At 42.2% G+C, this 13,785-nt stretch overlaps 1 protein-coding gene across 2 annotated transcripts in view; it reads left to right on the plus strand.

Annotated features, from left to right (window-relative positions):
* The window catches only part of Nup62 (Nucleoporin 62kD), a 189,721-nt gene that overhangs the window by 118,017 nt on the left and 57,919 nt on the right, over positions 1 to 13,785 (plus strand). For both annotated transcript variants that reach the window (XM_071678851.1, XM_071678850.1), the window contains exon 4: positions 3,681 to 3,794. In XM_071678851.1, the coding sequence (XP_071534952.1) occupies positions 3,681 to 3,794 (114 nt within the window). The remainder of the gene's footprint in view (positions 1 to 3,680; positions 3,795 to 13,785) is intronic.

Genomic DNA, 13,785 nt, shown 5'->3' on the forward strand with positions numbered 1-13,785 from the left:
AATTGGGAGGTGAGTTTGAATGGAGAAAAACTGGAGGAAGTGAAGTGTTTTAGATATCTGGGAGTGGATCTGTCAGCGGATGGAACCATGGAAGCAGAAGTGGATCATAGGGTGGGGGAGGGGGCGAAAATTTTGGGAGCCTTGAAAAATGTGTGGAAGTCGAGAACATTATCTCGGAAAGCAAAAATGGGTATGTTTGAAGGAATAGTGGTTCCAACAATGTTGTATGGTTGCGAGGCGTGGGCTATGGATAGAGTTGTGCGCAGGAGGATGGACGTGCTGGAAATGAGATGTTTGAGGAAAATGTGTGGTGTGAGGTGGTTTGATCGAGTAAGTAACGTAAGGGTAAGAGAGATGTGTGGAAATAAAAAGAGCGTGGTTGAGAGAGCAGAAGAGGGTGTTTTGAAATGGTTTGGGCACATGGAGAGAATGAGTGAGGAAAGATTGACCAAGAGGATATATGTGTCGGAGGTGGAGGGAACGAGGAGAAGAGGGAGACCAAATTGGAGGTGGAAAGATGGAGTGAAAAAGATTTTGTGTGATCGGGGCCTGAACATGCAGGAGGGTGAAAGGAGGGCAAGGAATAGAGTGAATTGGAGCGATGTGGTATACAGGGGTTGACGTGCTGTCAGTGGATTGAATCAAGGCATGTGAAGCGTCTGGGGTAAACCATGGAAAGCTGTGTAGGTATGTATGTTTGCGTGTGTGGACGTGAGTATGTACATGTGTATGGGGGGGGGGTTGGGCCATTTCTTTTGTCTGTTTCCTTGCGCTACCTCGCAAACGCGGGAGACAGCGACAAAGTATAAAAAAAAAAAAAAAAAAATAACTTCCTTTCTTATTTACCCCTCATTTACCAACTATCTCACCAATTTCATCCCACCCCACTCTCACGTTCACATCACCCAATACGACAGTTTCTCTCATTCTAAAATCCATGTATACAGTTATTAAAATTTCTCCAGAAAAGCTTCCTTTCATCCTACCTTGTCCAGTCTTCATACTCACAGGTGCAAAAACACATACCCATGCATACATCATAATCCCAGTCTTGCCTTTCACCCACACTCTTCTTGATCTAGTCCATCCATGCCCTGTAACACCCTCCCACATTCTTGGTGATTGCAGAATTCCACATCTTTCCCTCTTTCTGGGTAATTTTTACTCATTCCCATGCATACTACTCCTCCCATAACTTGCATTTATCACTTCCATTTTCACTCCGTCCATACACCCTACCCAACGATATGGGTTTCCCCTGTCCTCAGCACATCCAAGCTACAACTTTTAAACCTCTCCACTGGCTTCCTTCTTTTACTCTCAGCAGTCATCCTGTTCATATTCAGCGCTGCCACCCCCAATCACGTGTCTCATAGTCCTTGGCATAACCGTTAGATTCCAGTGCAGCTTCTTAGCCTTTTGTGCCTTACTCTTGACAGGGCATTGGCATAGGGCAACTCCAGTGCAGTGTTTCCAGAGGCAGTGAGGCCCAAAATTGTCCCAAAACTAAAGAGTCACAGTACACCTCAGGTGTTTGTCTGAATTTAAAAGGATTGCCTAGATGGAGATAGGAAATGCCTCCCCATTTAGTTCCACCCTTAAGAGGTGTATTAATGAGGTCATTAAGCCTTGGATATTCTACTAAAACTAGAGTAGCCCCTTGAGGTACTGAATCTTGACCCCCCATTCTCTCTCTCTCTCTCTCTCTCTCTCTCTCTCTCTCTCTCTCTCTCTCTCTCTCTCTCTCTCTCTCTCTCTCTCTCTCTCTCTCTCTCTCTCTCTCTCTCTCTCTCTCTCTCTCTCTCTCTCTCTCTCTCTCTCTCTCTCTCTCTCTCTCTCTCTCTCTCTCTCTCTCTCTCTCTCTCTCTCTCTCTCTCTCTCTCTCTCTCTCTCTCTCTCTCTCTCTCTCTCTCTCTCTCTCTCTCTCTCTCTCTCTCTCTCTCTCTCTCTCTCTCTCTCTCTCTCTCTCTCTCTCTCTCTCTCTCTCTCTCTCTCTCTCTCTCTCTCTCTCTCTCTCTCTCTCTCTCTCTCTCTCTCTCTCTCTCTCTCTCTCTCTCTCTCTCCTCTCTCTCTCTCTCTCTCTCTCTCTCTCTCTCTCTCTCTCTCTCTCTCTCTCTCTCTCTCTCTCTCTCTCTCTCTCTCTCTCTCTCTCTCTCTCTCTCTCTCTCTCTCTCTCTCTCTCTCTCTCTCTCTCTCTCTCTCTCTCTCTCTCTCTCTCTCTCTCTCTCTCTCTCTCTCTCTCTCTCTCTCTCTCTCTCTCTCTCTCTCTCTCTCTCTCTCTCTCTCTCTCTCTCTCTCTCTCGTGGTTATGATATTGCCACTGTGCGAAGTTTTCATACCAAATTAACATGTCTTGGTCTTTCAGGAAACCAGTGAATTCCACACTACTGTTGTACACAAATTGTTTTTGATTTTAATGATGAATTCCTATGGATCACTATGATAAACACACCTGAACTTTTAAGCAAGGATGAAATCAGTAAATTCAGATATTATCCCATATTCATCCACACTTTGAAGTTTTCATCAAGAAGATGTCATGCCTTTTGTCTTGTTAAGTCTCTTAGAGATTTTTGGATTTTACTAGAGGTGATAGACGGAATGATTTGTTTTTGTGCTCCATAGGACCTTGAAACACTTTTCAGAAAGAAATATCTTTTTGTGGATCAAGAAACTAATCTTGTTAGTCAACATAGGCTTTATGCTAGAACACAGGATGTAAGAAAGATGGCCAGTACCTTAGCTTTCCCCAAACACGTTTTTTGAAGGAAACCAAGAAAAGGGGCCTTTAAGCTCTCTTCATCTTAAGTAGAATGGTACCTTAGTTTAGATATGGTGGATCTGACCTGTGTAGTTAGGGAGATCCTCCTCATAGAGAGGTGGATTCCAGTTCACCTCTGTTGTACCCATTAAGGTATCTGATTTTGTTTTTAGTCTGATTTGGAAGCCTTTTCTCTAGCCTTTCTCCTTTGTGTGAGTATGCTTTCATGCTTGTGGGGTGTTTTGCAGAAGAGATGAATTTAGGTTTTGAAGGTTGAAGAACCTTTCCTATCTAAAGAGGTGTCTTGTAAGCAATTTTTCCCGCTTTTATTTTTGCCTTGTTAAGCCTTCCCTTCCTTTTTTGAAAAGTATTCTCTACCTTGTGTGACTGCCTTGGGTTGGCATTGTGATCTGTGAATTGTGTGCTCTAAGTGACAGCAGATGGGTTTGTGACATCAACCTGGTGGCAGTCACTGATAGGCTGAGAGTGAGCCCTATTAGTTGAGCACAGGCTTTGGTAATCCAAAGATCATCCAGAAAAAGTTTGCAAAAGATAGCTTCCTCACCAATTTTCTGAGTAAGGGAATGGGCCTGACCCAGTATTCCTCAAGGAATATCTCATACTTATGGGGCACCATCATGGAAAGTAACAGTTTCTTAATCTTCAAAATCTACCTTTTATGAATATTGGAGTTGGTAAAGTACTGCTAAGTAAGATTGTGGTGTGGACATCCAGGACTTAATTACATGGACATTAGTGGAGGTAAGAGTCCTTAGAGGGGAATTGTTTGTTTTTACATTTCTTATCACTTTTATCATTAATTTTATTACTGTCATTGCCAAATGAGGTGAACTGATTTATCACTATCACCAAATGAAGTGAATTGTCTTTCCATACTGATATACTGTTTGTTCTATAGGTAGTACAATGCTGGGAACAACTTCTACTACTACGACATCTGGTGGATCCAGTGGGTTGTCTTCTCTTTTCTCCACTCAGGCTCCTGCATCTGTTACAACAACTTCACCATTAGGTAATACTTGTAGCAGCCATTCGTTGTGAAAACATTATAAGATATGGTATATTTTATTCATTATTTTTCTGTAGGGAAAGTCAGATGTTTATGGTATTGATGTTTGCCTTTTCTGTTTATCATAAACTCCTTTCTAATGTGCAGATGTAGATATAAAGATATATGCATGGTATAGATAAAGTTCACATGCACACATGTCAGGGGTTGTGAACTTCCAAAGTAATATAAGCATTTTAAATATTTCACTTTTCACTCTTGAGTAGATTCGTTATGTGATAGTAATATATTCTCAGTTACACCTTCACACCCAAAAAATTCCATTGTATATAAGTAAGTGTCTTTCCTTTTGCATCTTTATTAGGGAGGTAAATGCAAGAGTTTTGGAGAGAGGGGCAAGTATGCATTCTGTTGGGGATGTGAGACCCTGGGAAATGATTCAGTTGTTGTTCGCTGATGATAGAGCTCTAGTGGCTGATTGGGGTGAGAAACTGCAGAATTAGTTTCTCAGTTTGGAAAAGTGTGTGAAAGGAGAAAGTAGAGTGTAAATGTGAATAAGAGCAAGGTTTTTAAGTTCAGTAGGTTTGAGGGACATGTTTATTGGGATGTAAGTTTAAGGGTTCCCATATAAAGTTCATGGATGAATTATCTCCCTCGCTTTGTGGTCAACCTGTCAGTAAGTGGAGGTTGGGCTTCATGCAAAAATTTTTGTTTACAAGTCACTTCCCACGCATTCCTCGCGTGTCGTAGAAAGCGACTAGAGGGGACGGGAGCGGGGGGGCCAGAAATCCTCCCCTCCTTGTATTTTTTTAACTTTCTAAAATGGGAAACAGAAGAAGGAGTCACGCGGGGAGTGCTCATCCTCCTCGAAGGCTCAGATTGGGGTGCCTAAATGTGTGTGGATGTAACCAAGATGTGAAGAAAGGAAAGATAGGTAGTATGTTTGAGGAAAGGAACCTGGATGTTTTGGCTCTGAGTGAAACGAAGCTCAAGGGTAAAGGGGAAGAGTGGTTTGGGAATGTCTTGGGAGTAAAGTCAGGGGTTAGTGAGAGGACAAGAGCAAGGGAAGGAGTAGCAGTACTCCTGAAACAGGAGTTGTGGAAGTATGTGATAGAATGTAAGAAAGTAAATTCTCGATTAATATGGGTAAAACTGAAAGTTGATGGAGAGAGATGGGTGATTATTGGTGCATATGCACCTGGGCATGAGAAGAAAGATCATGAGAGGCAAGTGTTTTGGGAGCAGCTGAATGAGTGTGTTAGTGGTTTTGATGCACGAGACCGGGTTATAGTGATGGGTGATTTGAATGCAAAGGTGAGTAATGTGGCAGTTGAGGGAATAATTGGTATACATGGGGTGTTCAGTGTTGTAAATGGAAGTGGTGAAGAGCTTGTAGATTTATGTGCTGAAAAAGGACTGATGATTGGGAATACCTGGTTTAAAAAGCGAGATATACATAAGTATACTTATGTAAGTAGGAGAGATGGCCAGAGAGCGTTATTGGATTACGTGTTAATTGACAGGCGCGCGAAAGAGAGACTTTTGGATGTTAATGTGCTGAGAGGTGCAACTGGAGGGATGTCTGATCATTATCTTGTGGAGGCTAAGGTGAAGATTTGTATGGGTTTTCAGAAAAGAAGAGTGAATGTTGGGGTGAAGAGGGTGGTGAGAGTAAGTGAGCTTGGGAAGGAGACTTGTGTGAGGAAGTACCAGGAGAGACTGAGTACAGAATGGAAAAAGGTGAGACCAATGGAAGTAAGGGGAGTGGGGGAGGAATGGGATGTATTTAGGGAATCAGTGATGGATTGCGCAAAAGATGCTTGTGGCATGAGAAGAGTGGGAGGTGGGTTGATTAGAAAGGGTAGTGAGTGGTGGGATGAAGAAGTAAGAGTATTAGTGAAAGAGAAGAGAGAGGCATTTGGACGATTTTTGCAGGGAAAAAATGCAGTTGAGTGGGAGACGTATAAAAGAAAGAGACAGGAGGTCAAGAGAAAGGTGCAAGAGGTGAAAAAAAGGGCAAATGAGAGTTGGGGTGAGAGAGTATCATTAAATTTTAGGGAGAATAAAAAGATGTTCTGGAAGGAGGTAAATAAAGTGCGTAAGACAAGGGAGCAAATGGGAACTTCAGTGAAGGGCGCAAATGGGGAGGTGATAACAAGTAGTGGTGATGTGAGAAGGAGATGGAGTGAGTATTTTGAAGGTTTGTTGAATGTGTATGATGATAGAGTGGCAGATATAGGGTGTTTTGGTCGAGGTGGTGTGCAAAGTGCGAGGGTTAGGGAAAATGATTTGGTAAACAGAGAAGAGGTAGTAAAAGCTTTGCGGAAGATGAAAGCCGGCAAGGCAGCAGGTTTGGATGGTATTGCAGTGGAATTTATTAAAAAAGGGGATGACTGTATTGTTGACTGGTTGGTAAGGTTATTTAATGTATGTATGACTCATGGTGAGGTGCCTGAGGATTGGCGGAATGCGTGCATAGTGCCATTGTACAAAGGCAAAGGGGATAAGAGTGAGTGCTCAAATTACAGAGGTATAAGTTTGTTGAGAGAGCAGAAGAGGGTGTTTTGAAATGGTTCGGGCACATGGAGAATGAGTGAGGAAAGATTGACCAAGAGAATATATGTGTCGGAGATGGAGGGAACGAGGAGAAGAGGGAGACCAAATTGGAGGTGGAAAGATGGAGTGAAAAAGATTTTGTGTGATCGGGGCCTGAACATGCAGGAGGGTGAAAGGAGGGGAAAGAATAGAGTGAATTGGAGCGATGTGGTATACCGGGGTTGACGTGCTGTCAGTGGATTGAATCAAGGCATGTGTATGGGGGTGGGTTGGGCCATTTCTTTCGTCTGTTTCCTTGCGCTACCTCGCAAACGTGGGAGACAGCGACAAAGCAAAAAAAAAAAAAAAAAAAAAAAAAAAGTTTAAATGGAGAAAAATTGGAGGAAGTGAAGTGTTTTAGATATCTGGGAGTGGACTTAGCAGCGAATAGAACCATGGAAGTGGAAGTGAGTCATAGGGTGAGGAGGGGGCAAAGGATCTGGGAGCGATGAAGAATGTGTGGAAGGAGAGAACATTATCTCGGAGAGCAAAAATGGATCTGTTTGAAGGATTAGTTGTTCCAATAATGTTATGTGATTGTGAGGCATGGGCTATAGATATGGTTGGATGGAGGATGGTGGATGTGTTGGAAATGAAGTGCTTGAGGACAATATGTGGTGTGAGGTAGTTTGATCGAGTAAGTAAGAGAGATGTGTGGTAATAAAAAGAATGTGGTTGAGAGAGCAGAAGAGGGTGTTTTGAAATGGTTTGAACATATGGAGAGAATGAGTGAAGAAAGATTGACAAAGAGGATATTTGGACCAGGGGTGGAGGGAACAGGGAGAAGCAAGAGACTGAATTGGAGATGGGAGGATGGAGTGAAAATGATTTTGAGTGATGGGTGCCTGAACATATAGGAGGGTGAGAGGCGTGCAAGGAATAGAGTGAACGGAACAATGTGGTATACTGGGGTCAATATGCTGTCAATGGATTGAACCAGGGCCTGTGAAGCATTTGGGGTAAACCATGGAAAGTTTTGTAGGGCCTGGATGTGGAAAGGGAGCTGTGGTTTCGGTGCATTACACATGACGGCTTGAGACTCAGTGTGAACGAATGTTGCTTTTTTTGTCCTTTCCTAGTGCTACCTTGCATGCACGTGGGGGGAGGGGGCTCCCGTTTTATGTGTGGCGACAGGAATGGATGAAGGCAGCATGTATGAATATGTACATGTGTATATATGTATATTTCTGTGTATGTATATCTATGTATACATTGAAATGTATAGGTATGTACATGTGTGTGTGTGGGTGTTTATGTATATACATGTGTATATTGGTGGGTTGGGCCATTCTTTCATCTGTTTCCTTGCGCTACCTCGCTAACGTGGGAGACAGCAACAAAGTACATAAGAAATTGATAGTGATAATGATGATAATAAAGTTGAGAAAAAAGGAGAGATAGGCAGTATGTTTGAGGAAAGGAACCTGTATGTCCTGGCTCTGAGTGAAACGAAGCTCAAGGGTAAAGGAGAAGAGTGGTTTGAGAATGTCTTGGGAGTAAAGTCAGGGGTTGGTGAGTGGATAATAGCAAGGGAAGGAGTAGCACTACTTCTGAAACAGGAGTGGTGGGAGTATGTGATAGAGTGTAAGAAAGTAAATTCTAGATTGATATGGGTAAAACTGAAAGTGGATGGAGAGAGATGGTGCACATGCACCTGGGCATGAGAAGAAAGATCATGAGAGGCAAGTGTTTTGGGAGCAGCTTAATGAGTGTGTTAGTAGTTTTGATGCACGAGACTGGGTTATAATGATAGGTGATTTGAATGCAAAGGTGAGTAATGTGGCAGTTGAGTGAATAATTGGTGTACATGGGGTGTTCAGTGTTGTAAATGGAAATGGTGAAGAGCTTGTAGATTTATGTGCTGAAAAAGGACTGGTGATTGGGAATACCTGGTTTAAAAAGAGAGATATACATAAGTATACGTATGGAAGTAGGAGAGATGGCTAGAGAGCATTATTGGATTATGTGTTAATTGATAGGCACGAGAAAGAGAGACTTTTGGATGGTAATGTGCTGAGAGGTGCAACTGGAGGGATGTCTGATCATTATCTTGTGGAAGCAAAGGTGAAGATTTGTAGAGGTTTTCAGAAAAGAAGAGAGAATGTTGGGGTAAAGAGAGTGGTGAGAGTAAGTGAGCTTGGGAAGGAGACTTGTGTGAGGAAGTACCAGGAGAGATTGAGTACAGAATGGAACAAGTAAGGAGGTAAGGGGAGTGGGGGAGGAATGAGATGTATTCAGGGAAGCAGTGATGGCTTGCGCAAAAGATGCTTGTGGCATGAGAAGCGTGGGAGGTGGGCTAATTAGAAAGGGTTGAGGTGTTGTGCAAAGTTAGAGGGTTAGGGAGAATGGTTTGGTAAACAGAGAAGAGGTAGTAAAAGCTTTGCGGAAGATGAAAGCTGGCAAGGCAGTGGGTTTGGATGGTATTGCAGTGGAATTTATTAAAAAAAAGGTGTGACTGTGTTGTTGACTGGTTGGCAAGGTTATTTAATGCATATATGACTCATGGTGAGATGCCTGAGTATTGGCGGAATGCTTGCATAGTGCCATTGTACAAAGGCAAAGGGGATAGAGGTGCAGGCTCAAATTACAGAGGTATAAGTATGTTGAGTATTCCTGGGAAATTATATGGAAGGGTATTGATTGAGAGGGTGAAGGCATGTACAGAGCATCAGATTGGGGAAGAGCAGTGTGGTTTCAGAGGTGGTAGAGGATGTGTGGATCAGGTGATTACATTGAAGAATGTATGTGAGAAATACTTAGGAAAGCAAATGGATTTGTATATGCATTTATTATCTGGAGAAGTCATATGATAAGAGTTAATAGAGATGGTCTGTGGAAGGTATTAAGAATATATGGTGTGGGAGGCAAGTTGTTAAAAGCAGTGAAAAGTTTTTATTAAGGATGTAAGACATGTGTGTGAGTAGGAAGAGAGGAAGTGATTGGTTCTCAGTGAATGTCGGTTTGTGACAGGGGTGCGTGATGTCTCCATGGTTGTTTGATTTGTTTATGGATGGGGTTGTTAGGGAGGTGAATGCAAGAGTTTTGGAAAGAGGGGCAAGTATGCAGTCTGTTATGGATTAGAGAGCTTGGGAAGTGAGTCAGTTGTTGTTCGCTGATGATACAGCGCTGGTGGCTGATTTGGGTGAAAAACTGCAGAAACTGGTGACTGAGTTTGGTAAAGTGTGTGAAAGAAGAAAGTTGAGAGTAAATGTGTGAATAAGAGCAAAGGTTATTCGGTACAGTAGGGTTGAGGGACAAGTCAATTGGGAGGTAAGTTTGAATGGAGAAAAACTGGAGGAAGTGAAGTGTTTTAGATATCTGGGAGTGGATTTGGCAGTGGATGGAACCATGGAAGCGGAAGTGAGTCATAGGGGTGGGGGAGGGGGTGAAAGTTCTGGGAGTATTGAAAAATGTTTGGAAAGCAAGAACGTTATCTTGGAAAGCAAAAATGTGTATGTTTGAAGGAATAGTGGTTCCGACAATGTTATATGGTTGCGAGGCATGGTCTATAGATAGAGTTGTGTGGAGGAGGGTGGATATCCTGGAAATGATATGTTTGAGGACAATATGTGGTGTGAGGTGGTTTGATCGAGTAAGTAATGAAAGGGTAAGAGAGATGTGTGGTAATAAAAAGAGTGTGGTTGAGAGAGCAGAAGAGGGTATTTTGTAATGGTTTGGTCACATGGAGAGAATGAGTGAGGAAAGATTGACAAAGACGATGTATGTGTCAAAGGTGGAGGGAACGAGTAGAAGTGGGAGACCAAATTGGAGGTGGAAAGATGGAATGAAAAAGATTTTGAGTGATTGGGGCCTGAACATACTGCAGGATGAAAGGCGTGCAAGGAATAGAGTGAATTAGATTGATGTGGTATACCGGGGTCAACGTGCTGTCAGTGGACTGAACCAGGGCATGTGAAGTGTCTGGGGAAAAACCATGGAAAGTTTTCTGGGGCCTTGATGTGAAAATGGACCTGTGGTTTCGGTGCATTATACATGACAGCTAGAGACTGAGTGTGAATGAATGTGGCCTTTGTTGTCCTTTCCTAGCGCTACCTCGTGCACATGTGGGGGAAGGGGTCTGTCATCTTATGTGTGGCGGGGTGGCAACGGGAATGAATAAGGGCAGACAGTATGAATTATGTACATGTTTATATATATATGTCTGTGTATTTTGAAGGTTTGTTGAATGTGTATGAAGATGGAGTGGCAGATATAGGGTGTTTTGGTCGAAGTGGTGTGCAAAGTGAGAGGGTTAGGGAAAATGATTTGGTAAACAGAGAAGAGGTAGTAAAAGCTTTGCGGAAGATGAAAGCCGGCAAGGCAGCAGGTTTGGATGGTATTGCAGTGGAATTTCTTAAAAAAGGGGGTGATTGTATTGTTGACTGGTTGGTAAGGTTATTTAATGTATGTATGATTCATACATGCCTTCACCCTCTCAATCAATACCCTCCCATATAATTTACCAGGAATACTCAACAAACTTATACCTCTGTAATTTGAGCACTCACTCTTATCCCCTTTGTCTTTGTACATTGGCACTATGCACGCATTCTGCCAATCCTCAGGCACCTCACCATGAGTCTGATTGGGGAAGAGCAGTGTGGTTTCAGAAGTGGTAGAGGATGTGTGGATCAGGTGTTTGCTTTGAAGAATGTATGTGAGAAATAATTAGAAAAGCAAATGGATTTGTATATAGCATTTATGGATCTGGAGAAGGCATATGATAGAGTTGATAGAGATGCTCTGTGGAAGGTATTAAGAATATATGGTGTGGGAGGCAAGTTGTTAGAAGCAGTGAAAAGTTTTTATCGAGGATGTAAGGCATGTGTACGTGCAGGAAGAGAGGAAAGTGATTGGTTCTCGGTGAATGTAGGTTTGCGGCAGGGGTGTGTGATGTCTCCATGGTTGTTTAATTTGTTTATGGATGGGGTTGTTAGGGAGGTGAATGCAAGAGTTTTGGAAAGAGGGGCAAGTATGAAGTCTGTTGTGGATGAGAGAGCTTGGCAAGTGAGTCAGTTGTTGTTCGCTGATGATACAGCGCTGGTGGCTGATTCATGTGAGAAACTGCAGAAGCTGGTGACTGAGTTTGGTAAAGTGTGTGGAAGAAGAAAGTTAAGAGTAAATGTGAATAAGAGCAAGGTAATTAGGTACAGTAGGGTTGAGGTCATGTCAGTTGGGAGGTAAGTTTGAATGGAGAAAAACTGGAGGAAGTAAAGTGTTTTAGATATCTGGGAGTGGATCTAGCAGCGGATGGAACCATGGAAGCGGAAGTGAATCATAGGGTGGGGGAGGGGGCGAAAATTCTAGGAGCCTTGAAGGATGTGTGGAAGTCGAGAACATTATCTCGGAAAGCAAAAATGTGTATGTTTGAAGGAATAGTGGTTTCAACAAGAGGGTGTTTTGAAATGGTTTGGGCACATGGAGAGAATGAGTGAGGAAAGATTGACCAAGAGGATATACGTGTCGGATGTGGAGGGAATGAGGAGAAGTGGGAGACCAAATTGGAGGTGGAAAGATGGAGTGAAAAAGATTTTGAGTGATCGGGGCCTGAACATGTAGGAGGGTGAAAGGTGGGCAAGGAATAGTGTGAATTGGATCGATGTGGTATACCGGGGTCGACGTGCTGTCAATGGATTGAATCAGGGCATGTGAAGCGCCTGGGGTAAACCAGGGAAAGTTGTGTGGGGCCTGGATGTGTAAAGGGAGCTGTGGTTTCGGGCATTATTGCATGACAGCTAGAGACTGAGTGTGAACGAATGTGGCCTTTGTTGTCTTTTCCTAGCGCTACCTCTCACACATGAGGGGGGAGGGGGATGTTATTCCATGTGTGGCGAGGTGGTGATGGGAATGAATAAAGGCAGAGTGTGAATTGTGTGCATGTGTATATCTCTATGTGTCTGTGTGTGTATATATATGTGTACATTGAGGTGTATGGGTATGTATATTTGCGTGTGTGGACGTGTATGTATATACATGTGTATGGGGGTGGGTTGGGCCATTTCTTTCGTCTGTTTCCTTGCGCTACCTCGCAAACGCGGGAGACAGCGACAAAGCAAAAAGAAAAAGAAAAAAAAGTCTGTGTGTGTATATATATGTATACGTTGAGATGTATAGGTATGTATATGTGCTTGTGTGGACGTGTATGTATATACATGTGTATGTGGATGGGTTGGGCCATTCTTTCGTCTGTTTCCTTGCGCTACCTCACTAACGTGGAAGACAGCGGCAAAGTATGATAAATAGATAAATAATAATACCTCAATCCCTAAGCTATTGACTCTTAATCTGGTGATGCCATCTGTGGTAGCACCTTTTTTTATCTTCAGCAGAATTACTGTATGTGTTTCAGACCAACCTAAAATCAACTATGTATCAAACATGGCAATATTATCTGAACAACGTAGGGGTCTTGTTAGTGGCCCGTACATCATGTAGTCGGTAAACCTCAGGTTTGTCAGATTGTGGTGACTGGTCTGTAAATGTTGACTTTTTTAGCTTGTGACATATTTTTGGTTGTTTATCTTTTTGACATGTATTTTTTACAAATGATTGTTGTATGACTTTACAGGACACTTTTATTTTCTGTCTTTAGAGGTTCTCTCTTAATTGGAATGGTAAAGACTCAGAATTAATGAATATTGAGAATGTAATTCATTATTTGCATTCATTTATTCATGGAAATTTGTGATCATCACCAACCTAGCAATGACCTCAATGAATTAAGAAAATAAAAAGTGACTCGTATAGATTACCATAATGTAGACTTATGATTGCTTGCATTGTGAGGGGGACCGGACCAGACCCAGAGCAGAATATCATTGCATCTATAAATTTCATAATTCTTAGTTGTTATTTCTACAAAACTACACTTTTCACCTACATACATATTTTGGCTGATGTCAGTAAACAGGTATTTACACATTTGACTTCATACACTTATACTGCGCAGGTACTTTTACTGTAGTATACTCAGTAATATGTATTATATTAAATGCACAAAACAAGAGATGCATACAAAGCAAAGTACAGGCTCCAACTAATGCCCTGGTTGCTGGTGCAGCTTAAGTCAATTTAACAGTAAGGTAAGGCCCAGCATATTACCGCAGGAGCGTGTCACATGGGAAGACAATATCAGATCACAACTCAGATTCTTTTCTAAATCATTTGGAAATTTTGTTTGCTTATTCACTGCGCCTATGTTGTTTTACAAGATCTCGCCAATATGCCGGGTTCTGAATTAAGATCAGAATTTTGGATGTTTTTGTAATTTCCATGAAATTTTCTTCATTATGTTTTAGCCTGCAGAAATAGTGAATTATGAATTTTTTGGAATAATGAATTTGTGAAGATTTACTGTATGCACACCAGATTTTCATTTAGTTCTAGATTTATTACCAGT

The sequence above is a fragment of the Panulirus ornatus genome, chromosome 28 (genome assembly GCF_036320965.1).
Source record: "Panulirus ornatus isolate Po-2019 chromosome 28, ASM3632096v1, whole genome shotgun sequence".
In the NCBI taxonomy this organism is placed as follows: domain Eukaryota; kingdom Metazoa; phylum Arthropoda; class Malacostraca; order Decapoda; family Palinuridae; genus Panulirus; species Panulirus ornatus.